The sequence below is a fragment of the Lonchura striata genome, chromosome 12, assembly GCF_046129695.1.
Source record: "Lonchura striata isolate bLonStr1 chromosome 12, bLonStr1.mat, whole genome shotgun sequence".
In the NCBI taxonomy this organism is placed as follows: Eukaryota; Metazoa; Chordata; class Aves; order Passeriformes; family Estrildidae; genus Lonchura; species Lonchura striata.
This window is the reverse complement of record NC_134614.1, coordinates 10,580,352-10,594,755: the sequence shown is the minus strand read 5'-3', so window position 1 is coordinate 10,594,755 and position 14,404 is coordinate 10,580,352. Positions and strand designations below refer to the sequence as shown.

The following is a 14,404-nucleotide window of genomic DNA, read 5'->3' as shown; positions in this document are numbered from 1 at the left end:
CACTTTGTTCAAATACAAGCTTAAAAGCATTAAAAATGGCATCTAAGCTTTTTATTCCTTATAATTTCCACACCACTCACTCGCTTACATTTTGCATTAAGCTGTTTTGCTTTGGTTTATTTTATTTTCCTTACATAAGGTTTTCCAAATTTTCTCTCCTCTGAAAGAGTTAGAAAACAAATTATATGGTTGAATTGTGTTAAAGCTGTTTGCCTTTATTTGCACAGTACTTGTGAATTTGCAGGCAAATTTGGATTTGCAGACAAATTTCAACACGTGTGTGTTTTGTATGGGTAGATCAGGAGATTCTTGTCTTCTTCATGCAGAAGGATCTCCAATTCTGTTCAGTTGCCTGTTGGCATGAAAAATCTTTGCATTTTTGGAACTAATTCAAATCAGAGGTTTAAGCCAGTGGTTACTATAATGTGTATTTCCAAGGACTTAATGTCATGGGTCTCTAATGCTTAAGGTGAAGTTCTTCTGAGATCCCTTAATGAGTGAAAGAGGATGGACTGCTAGTTTGTGTAAAGAAAAGCTTCCTCTTACACAACACTGTGTCTTGTAGAGTGGCTTTTACTGCGTCCTTGAAGAAATCTACTGTAATCATTAGAATCCTTTTATGAGTAAACCCTCTATGAGTGATTGAACTGCTGATTCTGTTTCCTTAGCTTACAGATGGGCAATGGCTCAGACTATCCAGTAAAAACCTAAAATCATGTTTGGCAGAGACAAACAGGTACTTTGTGCCTCCGTAGTTACATTGTTACAGGATCAGTAGCAAACAGAGATTTGTGCTTCACCAGGGCATGGTAGAAACACTAGAAGATGACCAAAGCAAAACTATGTCACCATGCATTTGGGGAAGGTTCCATGTCAACAATATTTATATTCAATGTGGTACTACTGTTTTACAAACTTCATGTTTTCACTTTGTTCTGGGATTCTGACTTGACTGAAACTGAGGCCAAGTCTGTTCTGTGCGGCAGATCAGACCTCTGGCTTTTCTGTCTTGAGCGGCACAAAAGGTGTTTTGGGACAGTGAGTAACCTGCTCCAGTCTGTGCAGAGCTGCTAATGGCTTGTGTGAGGAACTTTGCAAGCAGTCTGCAAACATTGTTTTTGCTTGGCTGGAGGCTGTAAGAATGATTTGCCTGTTATACTAGATCATTATATTTTGGTGGGGTTTTACTGTTCTTTTGTAGTTTGATTTCTTCAAACACTCCTGCTATACAAAGGAATTTTTGGTTTGCTGCGTATCAGAGCTTACTTTGTTAAGCTGTAGATGTGAGATTTTTAACCAATTGCACAGAGGCATTTTCATACTCTCAGACCAAGACTGGGTAATTGCCATTTTATTCTTCTGGGAAATTACTGATTTTCACAGCTTTTGGGGGGAGTCCCCCCATTTTTGCAGGGTGGGGGATGAAGGAAACTCATGGGCATTGTGGAAGGAGAACAGATACAGTATCTTTTATATATCTGCCTTTTGCTGTTCTCTGAGCACAATGGAAAACACTTGGGTCAATTTGTTATTAATTGTTCTGTGAAGTTCCTCCCCACATCCCAATCCCACCTTTTTCGTATTTCATCTTTTAATGGGGAGATCTTTCCTCACTCCAGAATTTTTGTTCTCAAAGTTGTTCTGGGTACATAATATGTTTCGAGCCCCAAAAGAATGCCAAACCCAAAAAGTTGGATATAGCGCTGCCCCAAAACTTACACCACTTATTTTTTGGGGCATGCAAAGATGATAAGAGTGTGGGTAAGAAACTGTGAGATATTACACCCCTTGCAGTGGTAAATAGAAAAAAGGTATTTTTGTTTTCACTGTTATAAAGAATTATGGAAAGCAAATATCACCAAGCATGAACAGATCAAAAAATTGCCAAATTGAAAAGAGATTGTTTGACTTACTGGAACATATTTTAAATTTAGAATTACTCTTAAAAGGTAAAAAAATTGAGATTATACTCCATACTTAATGTGCCATTTATTATTTCTTAGTCTGGAATAGGTATTGCCAGGTATATTTGATCCTTGTTGAAGTCTCCCTCTGGACACATGCACATTCTTTACAGAACTCAGATTATTTGTTCATTAAATACTGAATCCCATTGACCTTTTGCTTTTTTTATGAATCTAAGCTTGTTCTCTCTTGTCTGTGTTTTGTGGAAAGCATGTTAATCTCTAGTTTAAAAAATGCAATACAGTTCAGCCAGTAACAGTAATAACAGTCTAGTCTGAAGTTCAGTACTTCCTTTCAACCTGTAATGTAAGACTCTGTAGCTGTTAGTTAATAATTTGCTTAATAATTGAGGAAAATTAGTCAAAGTTTTAAGCACTGGTGAACTTACCTCCTAAAGTCTGCAGGAAAGATTCTTCTGAGCCTTTCTCATTTATAACTTTTCCTTTGTATCGGTGGTGTTGGTCTTGATAAAAAGGGTTTTTAATCCAAGCCAGTTCACTTGGGAGGTCAGGCAGGCTGATATCCATGGTGCAGAAAAGACAGATGTTTAGAATAAAAGTTGGGTATTAAAATAAATGGTCCTTTTTTGGTGTGGGGTTTTTGTTTGTGGTGGTGTGTTTTTTTCCTTGCTTCTTATTCCTGTACAAGGTTAGAGTTAGTAATACAAAAACAACGGATTTTATAGAGATTTGTGCATATAAGTGGAAAACTCAGTTACAAAGTGCTGTCTTCTGAGCTTGTTGTATTATTGATGTAAACAACTTGTATCCTGAACAACAGAAGTGAAGTGAGTTGCATTAGAAATGTTTCAAAGAGCTCCTGACTGGTTTCAAAGCTGGTAAGGAAAGTCTCTTGTTATCACACATGTTCCATTAAGTGTAACATATCTCTGTGATTGCTGAGGCTGTCTGGCTCTCCAGCAAGCACATTAACCCAGTGGTTTAGTCTGAGATAAGAAAGGAGCCTCTTCTTCATATCTTCATAGCAGAAGAAGCAATGCAAGCTGGGGGAGGGGAGGAAATGGTTGAACACTGTAAAGAAGTTCTAAAAATACTTTGTTTGACCTGAAAGATGGCACTCTAACTGCAGGAGTTTCTTCTGTGGTTTGGGTTGCAAAGAAGAGATCCCTTTCCCTCCATACAATACTCAGGTGGCAGTTAAAGTGTTCCTGAGCTTGGGTGCTGCTTGGCACCTGCTGAATTTCTCCATGCTTCTGTTTGTGGGATTGTGCTGTGTGATGTATTTGTGAAATGCCTTTAGGTATTGAAAGCAATAGGAAAGGGAGGAGCTTTGCCCATTCATTCTAATGGTTTGTAAGTAAGTCTATGTGGCAGGCTAATCTGTCTACGTGTAGGAAATAAATACGAAGCATGTCAGTGATATAGAGCTGACTGACTGAGGAGAGGTGGCATTTCAGCTGACATTCATTTCTAGAGGAAATACAGCATTAAGAGAGAGAGCTTTATGTCATTTTGCCTTAAACTGTATTTGAGGTATAAAATGATGCATATATGTGCTTTTCTTTATGGAAGTGAGATCAAGTTGTTTTCCATGGTTGCATTGTAGGAGTTTCAAAATATGAGTCCTTTTCTTTCAAGGGTGTGAAAAACTCCGCTTCCAGTTGTTCTGTTTCCTTGTATGGCAACATCTAAATTGGACCTGTAAAATAAAACTTTTGTCTCCCTTCAGATAGTTAAGGGAAGTTTTAAACAAAACATCTCTTTGAATGATTTGAGGATGTATTTGTACAAATGGCTAAACTGCCTGGGGGAAAGGAGTGACAGTGTCTGGAATTGCTGAGACTAGCAGTGCTGATGAGTCTATGTGCACTTCCTCTGGCACACCGTTCCATTCTCAGTTTTCCTTTCCTGTGTCCCAAGCTTCTTGTTTGTGCTCTTTTATGGCCTTTTGTGAAGCTGATACAGAAATGGGATCAAGGATCTGGCCTGGACTAAAATGTACCCAGTTGACATAAGGGAGCGGAGCCCCGTGGGGTACAATGGGTTAACAAAGTTATGGGAATGTGGGGGTGGGGACACTGCCTCTCGCTGCTTACTTAAAATGAGACCTGAAGTGAAACTACAATTTGAGAATGCAACTTCATTTTATGTTGCCAAGGATGAGGCTTCTGCTTCACAGTGGCACTTGGCTATTCCTGCTCTTAATCCAGATTACAGAAGAGTCCAAGACCTTCCTTTTGGTATTATTCAATTGTTAGGCTTGAGCAGGAAGTCTTCCATAATCCTTCTGTTCTCTCAAAAGCTCTTTGGTTTCCCATTTCAGTTTTAATCAGGTTTTAAGGATTGATCCAGACAAGTTTGGAGAGAAGTTGAGTGTTATGTGTTTAGATAACTATTTATAGGTCAGTGTCTCTAACAAAAAAATATGTATGTTAGAGAAAAACATAGATTATGAAAATGAATTACTTCTTTTAGTTTTATGAAACCTGATTTGTCTGTGGTGTGGGTTACTCATTATTCCAAAGGTGTCAAAATGCAGTGTGAAACCTACTGAAAGAATTGCTGCTGATAATTACAAACTACTGTTACTTGATTGCTAAAGATGCTGCCCAGCATTCAGTGTGGAAAAGCTGGATGGAAACATTCAGTGCCTTGTTTGGTGAAACTCTTGCAAGAACTGCAGTAGAAAGGTGCCATCAGACATAGGAATGAATGTTCAGCTAATATTTATGCTGGGTATAGCAAAAAATCACATATTTAAAAAGAGCTGGTAAGAATCAACTCTGTCTTTGCTAATAAGGATGTTCTTAATTGAAGCTGCATGCATGGAAGAAAGTACAATACATAGGAAAATATATTAAATTGTAATGGTAATGCTGTTGGGACACATACTTCTAGGGAAGGGAGCTGGACTACCAGTACAGAAGGGCTCTTGGAAAGAGGAAGGTAAACATTCCAGCCTGTTCCACTGTACTTACATTAACGCCCAAGTTCTTTTGTAATCTGCTTTGCAGCTTCATAATATTGTGTAAAATTGTTTTGCAGTGACTCCCTGTGATTGCTTGCCAGTAGTACAAAGTGGGAAAAAACTTCATGCTCTACCAAACTGAGATTGGATCTACTTGTGATCTTATCTAGGCCTGTTTCTGGCAGAATTGAGTGTGACTTTTATCATATGTCCCATTGAAATACTATGAAAAGTTCCATATCTTAATTTCTTCAGCAAGTGTGCTTTTGAAGCAGCTTTCTCCTCTTGGCAGTTTGTCTGTTAATGAAGACAGGGAAGGGAAAGAGCTTTTCTTCAGTGCTAAAATATGAGCTACTTCTTTAGTCATTTAACAAACTGGAAATACTGTAGGTTTCTATGTAGCAGAAAATCCAGCTGTATTAAACTGCAAAGTTTAATGTAAGCATTGGCTACCTGTAGGAAATGCTTTTTTATAGGCTTATGTCTTGTGCATTGATTTATTTGTTTGAAATAATGATTTGAAAAGCTTTGTTATCTAGTACTTAAGCTGGAACCTCTAAAAAAAACAAGCACCCAAATTAATACATCTGTTATTTAATAAAATAAGGAAAAGTCAAGAGTTTCAGCTTGTCATAGGATATTCTTCTAGAAATTAGATGTTTTTGAGGATTTTGGCCCAAAAGAGTGCACCTGGAATAAGTTGAAGGACAGAAAAAGCTTGGTAAATAATTCCCCTCTTTGCCACGATTTGACATTGTTTTGAGTGGGCTTTACTTGAGGTTTTTGAGTATTTTGTGGAGGAAAAAAAGTAAGTCAAGAAAAAAAAAGGATTTCACTGTGAAATAAAAATCTACCTCTAATGGGAAACGGTTGTGTAATTTTTTTTAAACAGTCCTTTCCTTCACTTTAAGTGTATTTATAATCCATGATTTCAGCTACATAAAATCATTGACATGAACTGCAGTATAAAGATTAATTTTAAAAAGGCTGAACACATTTTTTCAGAAATTAAAATATTTTCATGGTATCATGTGTAAAGTGTCCAATTGCCTTTGATGTTCTAGCACTTTATGCATTGACAAACTTCATAGGTGAGCTAAAATTTAAAATAACCTGCATTGTGGGCTGGATTCAACACAATTCTGAAGAGTTGTGGAGTTTTGTGGTGCTGGTGCAGCTGGGGGCAGTGAGGAGAGGAGCTGCTGTGTGGGTAAAAGGCCCTTGGGAGGATTGCTGGGGAAGGAGCAGCTCATGGCACTCCTGACAAAGTTTCTCCATCTGATGGAGGCTCAGTGGTCAAGTTCCAGCTCTGCAAACTTTCAGTGGAATTTTACTTGTTTTGAAAGCTAGAATGAGGCTGCTGAGCTGAAAACCTTTTGCTTGGAGCCTTTTGCTCTCTTTGCTTACTCCTTGATGCTTTCAAAGAGCGGAGGTCACTATGAGTGTAGTTTTAAGCTGTTGCATGAATGTGACTGTGTGATGGGAGCTTTGGTACTGCTTCCTTCTGGAGAGGGAACCTTCCAGAGAGGCTCTGACTGAACTGTCATGCTATAATTCAAATGTTAATGTTGGTCTTTGGATTTGACAAATTTAAAAAGCAGTGTATTTTTTAAATGGATATTCCTTGGCCTAGCTTAAGTTATAAAGTCAATTCAAAAGAGGACGTTGGAACTGTAGTGGGAAGGCACCTGCTGGTTAAACGATTTTCCTGCTGCTTTTATTTCCAAACAGTATAAATATTCTATAGTTCTTCCATTTAATCTGACTGAAGTTGTATTTATGTTTGCATATGTGCTATTTCTGATTACTTTATAAATAGTAGGTGGTGACACACAGTATTTCAATGGAAACTGATGGAAATTTGTATGTTGCAGATCTAATGAACTCTTGGTTTTTTGCTATTGATTTAATTACTTTTTTTTTCTTACACTTGCTTTTCTTTCTTGTTTCTTAGTGTCAATTTACAGTATTTGGTTTTATGACAAGAATGACTGTCATCGAATAGCAAAACTCATGGCTAAGTAAGTACTGGGGCCTTATTCTGTAAGCCTTTTAGAGATTATTAAATGTGTGGTTTTTTCCTCACTCTCCTAAAAATGGAGGAATACAACATTCTTTCTCATACAAGTTTTTTTTAACTAATGAAAATTACATGTTTGTTTTTTAAAAACTGCAGCATTAAAATTTTCAATTGAGTGATTAAAAAAAGAGTTGATGTATTGGCATTCTCCAAAGAAAGCAAGTATACACACTGTGTATTATTTTATATTCTATTTTGTATAGGGGTACTGGCAAATGATTTTCTAATGCAGAGTGTAATGAAATAAACAGTGGTTGGGGCTTTTTGCTTGTTTTGTGGTGAGCTGCTTTCTTCTTGGAGTGTTTTGTGGTGTTTTAAGGCTTAGGTGTTAGTCCTGACTGAAGTGAAGAGATTAAAGAATAGTAGGAGAATTAGTAGAATATTCTAGAATTATAATGGGTTTAGGAGAGTAAGCAAAACTGAAATAATAAGAGCTTGGTGCTGTTAATTTCTGGATTTTTTGAAATGCAAAGTGTAGATGTACTACGCAGGGTATCTGCTCATCCCTCATTCTCAGCTGTGCTCCTCTTTGCTATCACACTGTTTTCCTGAGCCCTCTTATCTCTTGCATGCCTTCAGCAGCGTGTCAGAGCTTGCCAGTCAGGCCGTCCTGAAGACTTGCACAATTTAATGACATGGAAATATTTAATGATATGAAAACTAGTCACAATGTAGATATTTTAAGTTGAATTCTAATTTCTTAGTGTAGGGTGTTTGGTGTGGGTTACTTTGAGGTTTTTTTAATTATTTTTGCACAGAAGCAGTGAGAGAGAACACAAATGACAGACATTGGTATCAAGATACCTTTCTAAATTCTTTTTTCTCATCCTGATAACCCCATCTCCCACTTTTATTTTTTCTTCCTAGTTATGTTGGACTTCTTACTGTTATTTGGTTTGTCTGTATCCAAGGATTAACAGAAAACAGTTGTGTGAAACTGCCTCTTGGATGTTGTTACCAAAACAAATAACAAAACATCTACTGCCTCCTCTTTGTAAGCAGAGCATCAGAAGGACATGGCTTTCTCTTCTAATCTAAAACCATTAGGTTAATGTTTGAAGTGTGAGAGAGAGCTGAAACTGTCAAACTCTGCCATATTCTTATTCTGTCACACGCAGCTGCAGTGCAGATCTAACTTCCACATAGCAAACCTTGAGTCCAATTAAACTGGTCTGGTCACTGTAGCACAAGTGATGGGCTGCAGATACTTCAGGAGTCTTAAAAAGTGTGATCAGGTAACAGACCAGTCTAGCCATGGCACAGCAGTCCATAAAGCACATTTACCCCTTTAGCTGAATTGCAATATTTACATTTTCTTCCAAGAGTATTAATTTTGTTCTGTAGTTTTTTGTCTTTGGGGTGGAAATTTGGATTTGCACCCTTTTGTTAAGGTGGAGTTTTTCTTAATCACTGATAGGAAAGAGTGCTGCCTTTATAATACTTCAGCACTTCAAAAACATAACCATAAAAGGTTTCAAGGATATTTGCATTCTCTTCCCTGCATTTAACTTGACCTTATTGTGCCAGACTGAGTTAACAAGATTGCAGGCCATCCATTTGTATTTTGGTGGCTTATCTTTGAAAAGAAAAGTGAATTAGGCTTTGTAATCACAGACTTCACTTCTCACATTCTCTTCTTCCCCCTGCCCTCCTGTGAGGTTGTGCCAGGTATATTTTCAACAGATATTCTTCAACAAACTGTCACAGCAGCTACTGTGTCCCTGAAGGCATGTGTGCCTCTTCCACTATCTGATATAATGGAAAGAAACAGCAGGCCTTGCTTAAAAAAGATTTAATCCTGGATTGCTCATTCAGTGTACAGATTTGCAGTAGTTGACTTTTTCCACCCCAGGAAGGATATTTAGGTATTTGATTTGCAGATTTTTTTTTTAAGAATTCTATAATTTTTCTGAAATGAAAACATTTCATGGGAGTTATCAAACTCCTGATTTCAGAAACAATTAATTTGTGTCAAGTAAAGATGATTGATTGAGGGATGGCCTTTCTAGAAGAAGTAGGGCAGAAACTGAAGGGCTTCAAATATTTGACAAAACCTATTGCATTCTGACCTGTAAGTTTGTAGGGGGCTATTTTCAGTTTAGTTTATAAGCTTGTTTTATCCTGTTTCAATAGTCAAACCCAAAGTAGCTTCTGAGATGCAGGGAGTAGACTGGAATTGGGATAGAATCTCAAAGAGTTCTGGGGATACAGTTTCACGTTATATTCCATTACCACCATTGAAATGTAACATGCACAAGACAGAAGATGGAGTTTGAGCTATTAGACAATTACCTAGATGAGAAAAGAATTCGTTATTCTTCAAAAAGAAAGTAAACTTTAAGTCAACAATCACTTCATAATGAACAAGAGAAAAATATTAACTGTTTTTCAGAAGTTTTTATGAAACATTTCTGTGAAATGCCTGCACTCCTTGAAGGTGTTTTGCTGTGAGTTCAATGAGTACTGTTTTCAGGGGAAGATGTTTTATTGAAACCTTCTGGGCCAACTAATTAAAGCAAAAGGAGAGTCTCAAGAGTAAAGCCTTTGTTTTGCCTGCCAGGTACCATGTGTGATTTTACTTTGCCCAGAATCTTCCTTTAACTGAAGTGTTTCTTTTTTCTTATACAATTATGCTGGCACTTAACATCTCAGCAAAGCATTCTGATTCTCTTACCTTGCTCTTTCTCATCATTAGTTTTGGAGGTGAGTTAGAGAGGTCCTGAGCCAGGACTGGGTGACACGTGAGGTGCTAGAACAAAATGTTCTCTCAGGGTGTCACCATAGAAACACTTGGGGAGTATTGAGCTGCTTCAACCAAACGAGCACATGCTGCAGTTCTCAGAAATTATCAGGGTTATATTGGCCTCCCTGTTGTGAGTTACCTTGCCAGGTGACTGCTGCTTACAGAGAAAGCTAGAAGTAATCAAGAGATGGTTAAATAACCAGCTTGTATGATGAAAAACTATGAAAGCAACATTGAATTGTTAAAAGCCAAATCTAACCCTTTTTCAGCTAAACTCTAGTGAAGTAAAGAAGCTTGGTAGCTAGAAGACTGGGAAGAAACTTCCAAAACTTGAACTATTTCTTCCTCAGAAATGTAAACATAGAGGTACATATAAATAATTACAGTTTATAAAATCTAGAGTTTGTCCTGATTCCTAACTGACCCAAAGAAATTGGAGGCTGGAATGATTGACACTTTCTGTGATTGCTGTGATGGCACCTCTTGGCTCCCCCCTCAGCCATCAGTTCCACAGCATGAGAGTTCTCAAGTGACATGCAGCTCCAGAGCTCTGCCCTGTTTACAGTGCTTGTTTTTTCTTAACATATTTGATTAATGCAGGCTTAAAAAAGAGGGGATTACAGGCTGGTGTGTGTTTATTTCAAGAGGATAAGCTTCAGCGCATTGCACAGCCATGTATATCTTGTGAACTGCATATGGATTAGGAGTATATGCTGCTTTTACTTTTATTAATGAAATGACCAGGTACACATCAGCTTCTTGCATCTCTTACTGTCCTTCAGATTTTGGATACTTGAGGCAGGCAGGGGTGGAGTAGAAGTGGTGTATGAACCATAGGGACCAGAGGCCAGGGTAACGCGGGTAATTGGAATGACTACAGGGCAGCTAGAAGAGGAAGTGGTTTGCTGTTCTTTCCAGAGCCTTAGGTGAGGGGCAACTTGCTCTAAGTCCTCTTGCAGACTGATTCCAGAGACATCTGGTGTTAGCCAGCTCTCTTCTTTCCCACTGTCTCTGTTGCATAATGGTAGGCCTCATCCTAAACTAGAACTGTTTGGTAATAGATTCTATTTTATGGCATGGCTTGACTAGGCTAAATATGGAAAAATGTATGTTAGGAAGAGTGAAAATTGTATCCTAGTCTACGGTGTAAAACGTGTGCTTTTTGTGTATCACATGCTTGGATATCCACATATTTCATTGTAAAAATGTCTAAACATGAGAGTTTTATAGGAGTAGTGTTTACTGTAGGCAAACTTTGAGAGTGACAGACCAGTGCTCTGTGAATGGGAGAGAAATTGTACAGACCATTTGACAATTTGTCTTGTATGAACCTTGTAGTAAATGAAAAATGTGTAACTTTGGTCAGCTATGTGTTAGGCTTTTATTCAGGTAGAAAAATGGGTTAATGTGCTGGGAGTACTTTTTTCTTTACTGCATTTTGCAAGATGTTAAACTTCAGTTAAATTTTTAAATCCTGTTTCTCCTTTCCATTTACAGAGTGGTTGAACAAGAAGCTCAGAGGTCACAGCAAGTTTCTCAGGACAGAAAAAGTCCCAGCAGGACCAATGGCTGCAATGAAAACAGGCCCATTGACATCTTAGAGATGCTTAGTAAAGCCAAGGATGAATATGAACGAGTAAGCAAATGTCTCTTCTCTGGAAACAAGTTTTTAGACATCACCTGTACTTTGTTTAAAGGGTGGCCAGTGTCTGCAATAGTTCCAGCAGCCTTGTTTTCCGAGTGACGTGTTGTTCCCTCCCTCAGGAACACTGTACTAGGAAACATTCTGTGATTTCAGGCAGGATCCTGATCATGGGGTCCAACTTGAAATGTAGCAGGATGGACCAATTTTATAATGATTTCTCCTGCTGTGAGAAAATCTTGTCTCTGGGAATAGCAAATAAAAATTGTGCCCAACAGCATCTGTCTCTTCTTAGTCTGATGAACTGAGGTATTGGAGACTGAGGCATTCAGTTCATTTGTAGACTCCAAGAAGCATATTTCTTATTAGCTGTAGACTAATGTAATAATGCCTTTGTCTTTCTGTTGTCCAGTTTATTACTTGTGTCCTGTCTAGTGTTTCTCCCTTTAATAAAATAATTCATCTCAGAAGGAAAAGCCTGTTACCCTTTGCCAGTGCTAAATTCACAAGATTACATAATGAGGAATGTTAGTGCTCTTAGGAAAGAATTACTTTATATAATCATGAGAACCAAATTCATACATGCAGGGTGAATATAAAGGTAATGTGTAGGAGATCCAAAAATGGAAACAGAGATTCTGAACACTTCCCCAGAGTAATAATACAGGAATGTGCCATAGTAAAGCAATGTGTGAGTATTGCATTGTAGAACCATAATGTGACTTCTGTGCCTGTGCTGCTGAGAGAAGAGGGAGCACATTTGTACAGTGCTTGATTGCTTCCAGGAGTTGCTATGCTGCAGAGTTCCTTGGAGTGCTTGGAATTGATGGATCTAGATGGTTACAGTACAGTGTGGGATGAGGAGAAAGGAGTAAGCATGTGGTTTAAACCTTGTATGAGCCAACTTAACCTGTCACTGTCTGATGTACATTGAGGTCAGGGCAATGTGATAAACAATACAGTATCATTGACCCAGGCTAGATACTAATTTCTGGAAATCACTTATACGTTATTTTAATGCTTTAAAACACAGATGAAAAAAACTAATTTGCAATATGTGTCAGTGCTGTGTGGGGAGAAGGTGTCTCTGTGTGAAGGCCAGCATTGTGCAGGTAGCAGCTTATGTGAGATCACAGAAGGAAACATCACAGCCTGCACAGACAGAGTTGAAGAAATTGAAGTCTTTTTGCAAAGAAGGGAAAAAACCCATACTACAGGAATGCACTGCTTTGGTAGTGCCCTCCTGGGTGTGATGAAGCCTTTCTCCCTCTTTGTCCTTGTAGTATTGTATAATGCACATTTCCAACACGTGGCTGTTGGATGACTTGGGATATTGCAGCTTCTCTTCTAATTTTTGGATCTTTATAAAAGTACTGAAAAGCTTTTGCTAGAAACAAAGTTCCTAAACGTCATAGATGAAGCTCTGTAGACAAGTAAAATTCTGATGAACAGGAACAGATGCAGATATTTTAATGGACAGACATCATCTGTGGTGCCAATAATACAACAGGGAAATAGGCAGCGCATGGGCTACAGCAGAGCTACTTTAAGATTGGGGAGTTTGTATCTTTATTTCTTCTTATTGTTGTATATGTGTGTGTTTGTTTCTTGATATTTGTAGAACACCAGGGAAGCTGGGATAATTACTTCATTTCCTTTTTGTGTGTAAGTGAACCTGTTCATGGTGATCCCTTCAGAGCCTGCTGTGGTTGTCAGAAAAGCAGAGCTGTTGGTCACATTTCAAGCAAACTTCTTTGGAGAATCTTCTGTTGACCACCTCAACTATAGCAACAAACCCCTGGCACATAAATTTTGGTGCTCTTGTAGCCAATGTGTGCCAATGTGAATGTGGTGAAGGAACCAACTTGTTTGGAAGATAGCTTCTTGAGAGACCTTTCCTGTCTTAATTTTTTTTTTAATAATTCTGTGGCACTTGGTAATTATGCATGAATTTGTATTTAGGAGCAGAAAGTACTTATCTGCTGGTACATTCCAGATGGATCATACAGTAATCCTTGTGTGCAGCCCACATGAGATTGGCAGAGTGTCAGCATGAGAAGGGGGCAGAGGGAGTGAAAAAGAGATTTATGAAGGTCTGAGTGCTTTAATCTAGGATTCCAAATCAGCTTAATCCTTCAAGTACACACTACATCAAGCCCATATGCGAAAATGAATGAACTCTGAGAGGTTTGTTTTTTTTTTTTTTTAATGAAGTGAATGGATGCTTTTTATAGTGTGGTTTTCTGTTTGTATTTCAGCTTGAGCAGGGAAACACACTGCAGCTTATCCTCTTGTAAAAAGAAAACTCTGCCTTTCCTGATTTTATAACTAAAAGGCCTCCAACCTTTCAGGCAGAAGGAGTTTTGACCTTCAAGTTAGTGTCTAAAAGTCAGAAATGCGAGGGTCTGCTTCTCTCCTCTCTCCTTGAATCACAATGTATAGGTTTGATTTTGTATTTATTGCTTTCAATTAGAATTTGAAAACAAAAGAATAGAGCTTAGATTGCTTTTTAATCCATTGCTGAAAAGTTTAACCCATATTTTACTGCTTTGGGTAAGACACCAGCACAATCACCATGTGTCATACCAGTGGTTGAGCTCTATCATATGCATCAGGTGTCGTTTACCCATTGAAAGCTGGATTATTCTACAGTCTGGGTTTTTCCACTGGTGATTTTAATGGTAATAGAAGATCTATATTTGTTTATTTTTATATTTGTTTAGGATTAAAGTCAGATCTATCTGAAACATACTGTGTTATAATGCAGCTCTCTTGCCTGGTTTTGTCTTGTTCACAGAAAGCCAAATTAACCTGAAATATATACCTGAAAATAAATGTACATTGTTGGTTAAACCTGGTGGAAGTAAATCAGTGACAAGCTGTCTTTCCATCCGCTTAGAGTACTTTCTGACAGGAATTTTTTTATTTTTTTCTAAGCAGTTCTAGTTTGGGTTCCTGATTAAATGAAGTGTAGCAAACTTCTCTGTTAGCAGCCAAAGCAGATACAGGATGTGAAAAGCCCACCTTTTCTTTAATGCATCATTTT

At 38.0% G+C, this 14,404-nt stretch overlaps 1 protein-coding gene across 2 annotated transcripts in view; it reads left to right on the top strand.

The window, feature by feature from the left end:
* The window catches only part of DCP1A (decapping mRNA 1A), a 31,773-nt gene that overhangs the window by 4,617 nt on the left and 12,752 nt on the right, over positions 1-14,404 (top strand). For both annotated transcript variants that reach the window (XM_021533144.3, XM_021533133.3), the window contains exons 4-5: positions 6,848-6,914; positions 11,214-11,352. In XM_021533144.3, coding sequence (XP_021388819.1) covers positions 6,848-6,914; positions 11,214-11,352 — 206 coding nt within the window. The remainder of the gene's footprint in view (positions 1-6,847; positions 6,915-11,213; positions 11,353-14,404) is intronic.